The sequence below is a fragment of the Aristolochia californica genome, unplaced genomic scaffold, assembly GCF_029961685.1.
Source record: "Aristolochia californica isolate CCGP_79_NKW_82.1479 unplaced genomic scaffold, dmAriCali1.0.hap1 SCAF_2, whole genome shotgun sequence".
In the NCBI taxonomy this organism is placed as follows: Eukaryota; Viridiplantae; Streptophyta; class Magnoliopsida; order Piperales; family Aristolochiaceae; genus Aristolochia; species Aristolochia californica.
Window position 1 is genome coordinate 47,248,956 of NW_027181881.1, and position 10,449 is coordinate 47,259,404.

Here is a 10,449-nt window from a genome sequence, read left to right on the forward strand (position 1 = left end):
CGAATTTGATCCTAGTTCTGGTACAAACAGGAATGGAGAAACGTAATACAAAAAAAATTACATGTTCGTTTTCAACGATATCATCATCGATGATGAGCGCTTTCTTGATCCAAGTTTAATTTCAAAGTCCCGGTATGAATGGGATACCCGTGCTCTTAATCCAAGAACTCCCCGACAAAAAGTTATCCACGGTGAATTTCGTGGCGTCTGTCGTGCTCATAACATGAAATCCCGGCCAGTTCACACGCTTCCCTGTCGCCGCTCCGCCGCCGGAGTTCATATACTCCCCGTAGTAAAGAGTCGAGAGGTCGTCTTTCGAGTTCCATTCCAGCCAGCCGGCGGGGTTGATCAAGCTATCGAGGGTGCACTTCATGAAGACTGTGCGAGAATAGGGGCGCCAAGGTCGGCCGAGGTACGTCTTGTAGGACCCTTGAACGGGTTTGAGGTCGGAAGCCGCGGTGACCCTCGAGCTGTGTATAGAGATCCCGGTGTTCTCGTTTGGATCGGAGCGGCTTTGGGCAGTGATGGTGTTGGTGCTGCCGCCTGGCTTCCGGACGTAGATGTTGCAGTTCTGGAGGACGGCGGCGGCGTCGCCGAAGATGAAGTCGACGGTGCCATAGACGTCGCAGTCTCTGTAAAACTGTCGCTGGGAATATACGTAGAGAGTGTCTTGGTAGCCCTTGAAGCTGCAACGGTAGAAAATTGAGAGATCGGCACCGCAACGTAGAGCAACGGCTTGGCCCTTCTGTGGTCCTGCCGTGTTCTCGAAGGTCATGTCCCGGGCAATGAAACCCTCGCCTGAGACGGCTGTAAAGAGCAGAAAAGAACAGGGTCGGTCCCTCTCTTGACTAAAAAACTGAGAAAAGCTTGAAGAAGAAAAATACAAAAGGATGTTGGGAAGCCAACGTTGCATGTAGGAAAGGGCAATCTGGAGATTTCCATGTATGAATCAGGGCCATCCATCCATTCATGGACTTGTTTGTCATTGAAATTTCTTAGCCTAAGTCTAAAATCAGGGACGTCAAAAAACGCATAATTGAAATTTTTACAGTCATTATGATTTTTAGGTTTTATTTTTTTGAAATGGCGATTTTTTATCTTCCTGATGAAAATATTAATTAAAATGTAATTACAGCTTTATTTACAAGCAAATCAATCAATACTACAAAATCCCATTTGCCTCCTCGTTATGGCGCACGATGTCATGCATGGCTCGTCGAACTGTCTTAGATATTGTTCCATAGATTCACCAACAAATAACCATGAAAGATCCCTGGTTTTTTCGCAAAGTTTTTGATTTTGTGTGAGAATGAAAGAAGTTAATGAGCAGACATACCGACAGTTGCAGACCGGAAAGTGGTGGAACCATCCTTGACGTTCCTGCTGCCAGTGACAATGGTGGAGTCGATTCCGTCACCAGTAAACATCAAATTCTTCATGGACTTGGTAATCTCGATGTTCTCCTTATAAACACCCGATTTCACGTATATAACGAATCTCTTCGTCCCGCTTCTCATCTTCGCTGCAGCAGCCAAGGCCTCTGCGATGGTTTTGTAGTTACCGGAGCCATCTTTCGCCACTACAAGGTCGGCCTTCGGTGCGGACGACTGCAGAAGTTTCCTTTCGGTTGGGGAAACCCATTCTGGGAGTCCCTCGGAAAGCAACTTCCGGCCTCCACCAGTCTGTCTATAAACCGGAGCTGCATCTTTATTAATGGCTAAAGAGTTGCTGAGGAACTTGGTGAAGTTATCGGTCATGAAAGGGAAGGAACTCAAAATGGAAGAAGAATTGAGCTCCATGAACCCGTTTCTACAGGTTTCGTGGTTTGCGACTACCGCGCTCAACCAGGTTTGAGCGTCTTCTAGCTTCTTTGAGCTCAGAGCACGACTCAGTTGAATAACTGAGTCTTCCATAAGCTCCATGCAGTCAGTCCAGGCTAGGCTGGCGGGGTTGCCCTGGGAGCTCACTTCCATGGTGGACACAAACCGCTGAGCTTGCTCTGCGCGTGTCAAGGTGGCTTGAAGGGCTAAATTGCGAAACCCAAACGGGGTTTCGTCCAAAGAGGACAGTGGATTAGTGTTGGGCGCTAGAGAAGCACAGATATCAGGATATGGGGTATGTTTACAGGCTGAGATCATGTCAACACTGTTCACTACCCTAACAGCCAATACGAGACACAATAAACTCACTAACGAAAGTACTAGCTTATCCATGACAGCTGAATCTGATAGACTTCTCGATCGACCTGGTTTTTCGTTCTTCCCCTTCAATGGTTTGCTGCCTGTTTATATAAGAGAATTCAACTTCTCTGGTCCAAGCTAAGATTAATCCTGCCATGCCAGAACACAGTGATGACATGCAATTCCTTGAATGATTTGCTGATCATGCAAACGGGTTTCAGCTTAGGAGCCCTCGGATTTGAAAACAAACGGAAAAAGTAATTTAAAAATAAGGAAAAATGACCCGAAGATCACAAAGTCTACTTTAAAGCATTTGATTATTAATCCTTAAACATGCTAAACAAATGCAGGGAGTAAGACGGTAATCTAAGTGCTCAAGAAATGGAATTGAACCTTGAAGCCGTGGATGGTTTCGGGTCTCAGTTTCGTGATCAGCATAGGAGGACGTCGTAGTCTTCTGGTCAGTTTTCTGGAAGTTGGTGGCGAATTGATACGCGTGACTTTTCTTCTTGTTGCTGTAGGGAAAAATCGAACAAGTCAATAAGCCATATCCACAGCTTTTCCATTAACCATATGTTGGCTTTCACGGAAGTAGCAGCGCTTATTAAATTTTAATGGCTGCTCTTTGTCTTCGAAAGCTAATGCATTCTGTTATCGTGATTTGACTTCAGAATCGGATATTGAAAAAAATTAAAAAATAGTAGCTGATCCATATGATCTTCGTCAAAAACCCTTTGTTAAAAAAAAAACACTTCAAATCTCTTTACATGCACGCGACGCAAACGGGGAGTCTCACTTTGATGAGTTGTGGAGATTGGTTTCTAGCTCTTTTCCGGCCGGTTTGCTGTGTAGTGTAAGAAATGGACCACCTTTGGAATATTTCAGATGAAGAAGATCTAACTCATGACACTACAGCTGCGTAGGATTGACGTTTGGCATGAAGGGAAAAACTTATAGTGAACATTGCTTGTAAATTACTTAATACAACACCGAATATAAAAACCCAAAAATTTGCTCGTAAAACTTACATTAATTAGAGCTTCGTTGATGTCGTTCATACTCCATGAATAACTCGATGGGAATTTTACTAAATTACCTATTTAAAAAATATTAACAAAAATAACCTGTGAAAATATTTATTTCCGATTAAGAAATACATATTAGATTGCATTTACATATAAAGTAATGTATCCTGTTTGATATCAAAATTCAGATCCGTTATTTTCGGATTGTAAAACTAGTTATTTTCGGATTGTAAGACCCGTTATTTTTGTATCTTCAACACTCCCCCTCAAGTTGGAGTGTATGTCAATGATACCCAATTTGCCGAGTAATGCCTCAAATTGGGACGAACTCAATGCCTTAGTAAATAAGTTTGTAGTTTGGTCGTTGGTTCGTATGTGGGTTATCTTAATCATCCCTGCTCGAATCTTTTCACGAACTAAATGATAATCAATTTCGATGTGCTTGGTTTGTTCATGCAAGACCTAATTTGAGGTGATGTGTAGAGTAACTTGGTTGTCACGATACAATATGGCTAGTTGAGTATGTATGACTTTTAAGTCTTTCAAAACATTCTTCAACCAGGTAATTTTTTAACATGTAGCAGTCATAGAACGATACTCTGCCTCAGCAGTTGATCGAGCCACCGTTGTTTGCTTATTTGTTTTCCATGAAATGGGTGATTGTCCAAGAAATATACAATACCATGTTACTGACCTTCTTGTGCCCTTGCAGCGAGCCCAATCTGCATCACAAAATATATTTAATTGGAGTGTACTTGTAGAGGATAATAGAATACCCTATCTTAGAGTTTGTTTTAGATATCGAAGAACTCTATGTGCTGCCTCAAGGTGTGGTGTACATGGTTTTTCCATAAATTGGCTTAGAACATGGACGGCGTAGACTATATCTAGTCTAATAATGGTCAAGTAGATTAATTTTCCCACAAGATGCCTATATGATGAATGATCAGTTAGGAGTTCACCATCGGATTGGGTAAAAGCCAAGTTTTTCTCCATTGGGAACCTTGTAGGTTTTGCTCCTATAAATTCAACATCTTTTAATATCTCCAAGGCATTTTCCTTTGGGAGAGGGAAATCCCCTTTGAAGACCTTGCTACTTCTATGCCCAAGAAGTATTTGAATTGATCAAGATCCTTAAGTTTGAACTGTTTGGATAATAACTGTTTTACATATTCAATATATTGTAGATTGTTACCTACCAAAATTATGTTGTCAACATACACAAGTATTGTTGTAAAACTGCCTTTGTGGGATTCGACGAATAAAGAATAATCTATCATTGACTAATGAAACCTAGTAGTATTGAGGGTTGTGAAAAAACTTCAAAAACCACTGTCTAAAAGCTTGTTTCAAGTCGTATAGGGACTTATTTAGTTTGCACACTCGAGTCTCCCCCTTTCGTCCAAAATCGGGGCATAGTGACATGTAGACATCTTCATCAAGATCACCATGTAAGAACTCATTATTGACATCAAGTTGGTGAAGATGTCATCCTTGAATAGCAAAAACACTCAGTAAGACACGTACAGTAACCAACTTGGCAATTGGGGCAAACGTCTCTTGATAGTCAAGTCCTTCAATCTGGTTGTATCCATTAGCGACTAGGCGAGTTTTATAATGTTCAACGATGCCATCAGATTTGAGTTGGACTTTGTATACCCATTTACATCCAATGGGTTTCTTGCCAGGTGGAAGAGAGATGAGCGTCCATGTGTGGTTAGCCTGGAGGGCTTGAATTTCATCATGCATTGTTTGACACCATTTAGGATCCCTTATGGCCTATAATAAACTAGTTGATTCTTTTGTAATGGTTAATGAAGTGGTAAAAGCTTTATGAGATGGGGATAACAGGGCATAAGAAAGAACGTGAGAGAGAGCATAAGGTGTACCTGATGTGGTGACTACGATGAAGGCGAAAAATTGTTCGCCACATAGATCCTAGATTGAGGAGCCACTAACCATATTGTTTGTTGTTATACATTATTTACGTCTTGGAGAGCCGTTATGAACAAAACAGTGGAATTACCAAATAGTTCTCATGCTTATATGTAACAGAATAGTCCCACATGGAATAGTGAGATAAAATATCTTGAGTTTAATAGTTGGCAGAAGAGGTTTCCTAAGTGGCTAGTCATTTTGGGATAGGGCTTTTGTCCTAATTTAGCATGGTATCAGAGCAAGTACTCGTATATTTCAAATGTGCTCAATAATTTCCAGCATTGTAACCGTCTTTGAGACATTTTGTACAGGTGGAGGGGTCACCTTTCTTGCTTGAATTTATGACAATAAAAGTTGTTGTCTCAAGTTGAATGATGCTCCGTCTATTAGATACGTCTTTTTGTCATTCATATCTGAACACTAAAGAATAAACCTTGTCGATCTTAGGTAAAGGGTTCATTGTCAATATTTGCCCACATGCGATAGTAAAGGATTTACTTAATCCCATGATAAACTTGATGATTTTATGTGTTTCTCGATAGGATATTTCATATTTCATAGAGCCACAACGACAGTGTGAGATAGGACAAAGAATATCTCTCATCCAAGTCCTTTGAGTTGGGTAAAATATGAGTTAACAGACATAGTATTCTATACGCAATCATGTATTTCATTATCAATGTGAAATAATTGGATGTTGTTTACCTGAGAAAAACGGTCGCACAATTCATTCCAAACTATTTGTGTTCCATCACAATAGAATACTCTTGTTGCAATATCTCTGGAGATTGAACTCAAACCAAGTTTTGATAAAGTTATCACAACGAACCCACTGTTATAATTCATTATCGGTATCGTTGTCTGGTCGCTGCATAAATCCATCAACAAAACCAAAATTTGTTTTAGACGGTGAGGGGCATAGTCATGAAATGACGCCATGTGCTATAATTCTCCTTAGTGAGAAATTGTGGTACGAGAATCAACCCAGGCTGATCTAAATAGTGAAGATATAGTTGGTGATTCGGATTATCAAAGGTGGATGTATACTTTGCGATATCCTTATTGGAATGTATTTCCCACAACGACTTTTTTTTGGGCTGTGTGATCTTATCTGGCGTTGCAAGGCCAGATGATAGGGCGCTGGTGTACACGAGCTACAGCTCGGTCTTTGGGCTAGATGCCTCAGCGACTGTGCGCCAGAGGGGGAGCATCGACTCGAACTGTGGTTTGGGCTGCGAGGAGTGTCTTGGGCCAGCGAGGACGTTGATCTCACAAATCCTCCTTTATACAGAGGATTGTTCAATCGGAGAGCTTTGGCTATGCAATTTGCTTACAATCCTTCCTCCTCCGACCACCTTAGCTTAGCCGGTCTCTACGGTGCAGACCAGTTGGGATTGGGAGGTCGAGCTAGTTCCTCTTCTTTCGGTCTGCAGAGAGATGTAGGTAAGATGACTGCTTAGGAGATCATGGATACTGCTAGGAAGAGAACTCTATGCGACAGAGAAAGGCCAGAAGGCTCAGCTGTGAATTCAGAACCCGGGTGAAACCAAAAAGTGCAGCGACGAAGATGGTCGGTATGGTGAAACCTCGAAATTGAAGTTCATGAATTGGTATAGAGTTGAAATTGGTTTTGAAATGTAATGTTTCGTTTGATTTAAGCATGATTAGAAATGGGTTGGGTGTAAATAAATTATGAAATTGAGACTTCTAAGTTGGATTATGGTCAATTTGAGTTCTGAAATGTCATATTTTGTTTGATTTAATTAAGATTAGAACTAAATTGAGTTTAGAACCATGAAGTTGAAGTTCCTAAATTTGGATTGAGATTGAATTGGTTCTAAAATATCATGTTTTGGTTTGATTTAAGTATGAGGAGAGGTATATTAGGTTTAGAATTCTAAATTTGATATTCATGATGTGGATTAGGGCTAATTGGGTTATGAACCTTTGATCCAAGTATTCCGGAAGGTATAATTAGCATAAGATTTGAAATTGAAATCCTAATTAGAATTTCTACTAATAGGGTTCCAAAATTTCTAGGTTAGTTAAAATTTTGAAATCCTAATTAGGATTTGTACTAATTGAGTTGGAGTATAGATAAGAAACGGAAATTACATGTTTTAATACTAATTTATTACTGGAACTTTTCTTGTTAGACCCTTGTTAAGGAGGGGTTTTAATTTCTGGTTATGTGGAGGTTAGAGGAGTTGGAACTTGAGGCATTTCATCTATTACAGTTGGATGATTTTGAATTTATGTCTCGAAGAATTAATTGCGTGGATTGTAGACTCCTCTTGCAAAGGTTGTCCTCTATTTGATCCTTATAGAAAGAGAGAGTTGGATTCCTAATTGATGAGGATGGTGATGTTTAAGTTTGGAACATTGATTATAGTGGTTGATAATGTTAGTTAGTGCCACTTACTTCTAATGCATATGATAGGGATTGTCATAAATTTCCTTTTTTTTATTGAAGCATTGTTGTTGTCTATTAATAGGTAGTAAAACATGTACAGACAAATAAGATTTTTAAAAACTACAAAAATATTTTTTGAAATATTTTTTAATTTTGAAAATATCTTATATCAATTAAATGTGTTAATCAGATTTGAAGATGTTATTTTACTAATTAATATAAAATATTTATATTCTATTTAAATAAATAGAAAGTAATGAAATGTGCACCAACAAATAAGGTTTATAAAAAATAAAATTTGTTTTATAAAATATTTAAAAAAATAGAAAATATCGTAAATCGATAATAAAATGTATTAAACAGATTTGAAGAAGATTTTGTAATTAGTTAATATATATTTTTATATTTTATTATAGTAAATAGAAGGTAATAAAATGTGTACTAACAAATAAGATTTTTTAAAACTAGAATATTTTTTAAATTAGAAAATATCTTAAATTGATAACGAAAGGTGTTTTAATTACTTTATAAAAAATATTTTTTAATAATTAATATACCAATTTGATATTTTATTACAATAAATAGAAGGTGATGAAACCGTACCAATAAATTAGATTTTTTTAATAAAATAATAATTATAAATTATTTTATAAATAAAAATATCTTAAATCGATAATGAAAGGTGTTAAATAGGTTAGAATGTGATTTTTGAACAAATTTTATATTTTTTAATAAAAAAGGTAATAAAACATGTAATAACAAATAAGATTTTAAAAAATAAATATTTTAAAATATATTTTTTATTAAATAAAAAATATCTTTGATATTATAAGTATTAATTACATTAAAAAAATCTAAATAATTAATTTTATTTTTATTTTTATTATAATAAATAGAAGGTAATGAAATATGTAAGATTTTTAAAACTAGAAAATAATGTTTTCAAAATTTGTTTGAATTCACAATAGAATTTGTAGAAAAAAGTTGTGCTAACATGGGGAGTTGACGTTGTGGCTCGTGATGACCAGTCGAACACGTGTCTGACGATGTGGCAGGTCTTTGATGTCGTGTTTGACGTTATATTGCGTGTGAGTTGAATATTTATTTATATTAAATTCAGAAATTGGTTAGTAAAATTCCCTTACAGGATGGGCTTCTCTGATTTCCGTGGTTCCTGACGGTTCAAGAGGCTACTACATCAACGAACAGAACTGTTTCCATCGTCAACCAGTTGTTTAATGCTGTGGACCATGCAGACTACCCACCCGTCTTCACGCGCGATGGAACTGGGAAAGAAGTACAGGAGGGCCTAAACCGAACAATCTACACAGAAGCCTTTCCTTGTGACATCGATGGAGAACGATGGAAAAGAAAGTAACCCATTTGTCCCTAGCGGCTGCGGAGTAAATGCGACTTTTATATGAAATTGGAACCTCAAATGGAGGCAGTAAGTGCGCTTTCGAAGTTTTTTGGTGGGGCGGCTGCGGAGTAACATGAACCTGATTGGCTTTGCACGCTTGGAACGAGGAAGAAGCGATTCCCATTCATTTTCCGTCTGTCAATCACTTGGCCACCAGTGGCTTCAGTTGATCGTGTTGGTCAATATGGATCTCTCTGAATCTAGTAAATGGAAACAGATTCCAACCTTGTTGGGTACGTTTTGAAAAAGAGCATTTATTTGGTAAAGAAATGATGAGAGAGTTCGTCCTGCAAGCCTTGGTAGGTGAGCTACTTCGGGGCTGCGGACTTTCATCCATGGCGATTAAGAAATGAGAAGCAGACTTTTGTACTGTTACTGGTGTGATTCACCAAACAAATAATGGTGCCGTCATAGAGGTGTCCGTTGTTTTTGCTGTCACGAAGACATCAGGGCAACTTCCACGCAATTGCAAGCCTCGAATAGATTTTTAACTCGATGGGAAAGATGGCAATGGTTGTATTCCGCTGCTGCTGTGGGTTTTAGAGCTTCAGTAACGCCAAGAAAACGTAATGGAAACGTAAAGGCAACCCATAATCCTTCTTCAAGTGAAACTCCGGTCACATCCATCAACTTCAATCGATCCATCGAATCCATCTTCTGTACCTTGATGTTGGTCGTACGGATTGAAACTGCGCGACATCGTTAAGGAACCTCGTTGGGCAAACTAACGACTAAACACGTTTGGAATCGGTAGTCGGGGGATTTCGAACCGAGTCTGCTCGAGAGTTCGATTCGTTATCAAGCAAACTCGAGCTCTAAAATTGGCTCCTTAAGTTTGACCCAAGTTAAGTTCGATTCGTTTCGTCGGCTTGCGAGCCGGCTCAAAGTGAGTCGGGATTGGTATCGGGTTGGGAGTACTGGAGCTCTGAAATTGGCTCGTTTACCTTATAACGAGCTGAGTTCTACCGAAACCAAGTTCAATTCATCGGCTTGCGAGCCGGCTCGAAGTGAGTCAGGATCGGTATTGGGTCGGGAGTGGGGGAGTGGGAACAGGATTGGGAGCGTGAGCGAGAGCGAGGGGGGAAAAAATTTTCCTCCCCTCGTCACCGTCGAGCCCATCCCGTCGGCTGTTGTCGCCGCCTCTACCGCTGTCAACAGTTGCTCGCCAGCCGCCTCTGTGGTCGTCCATTCAATTTCTTCCTCTCCTCTCCTCGCCGTCGCCTATGTTTTCGTCGTCGCCGCTTCCGTCACCGTTGCCGCCATGGCAGCCGTCATCCCCGACGATAAGTCCTCCCCAGTGTCGTAACCCCCTTCCCTCCGTGTAGTCTCGGCTCTCGGCGGAAAACCTAAACCAGTAAGTTCAGGGGAGAAATTAGAGGAGAAATAATTTCCCCCCTCCCCCGTGTGATACCGTAAAGTAAAAAAAAAAAAAAATTCTTTAAACTCTACTTCCTCATAGCTCTTGAAAAAATT

General features: G+C 39.4%; 1 protein-coding gene across 1 annotated transcript; it reads right to left on the reverse strand.

Annotated features, from left to right (window-relative positions):
- Nucleotides 1–121: 121 nt before the first annotated feature.
- LOC137956149 (probable pectinesterase/pectinesterase inhibitor 17) lies at nucleotides 122–2,213 on the reverse strand. The gene is made up of 2 exons (XM_068803508.1): nucleotides 1,337–2,213; nucleotides 122–807 (listed from the first exon to the last, which is right to left on the reverse strand). The coding sequence occupies exons 1-2, from the start codon at nucleotides 2,211–2,213 to the stop codon at nucleotides 122–124; spliced, it is 1,563 nt and encodes a 520-aa protein (XP_068659609.1).
- Nucleotides 2,214–10,449: the final 8,236 nt, after the last annotated feature.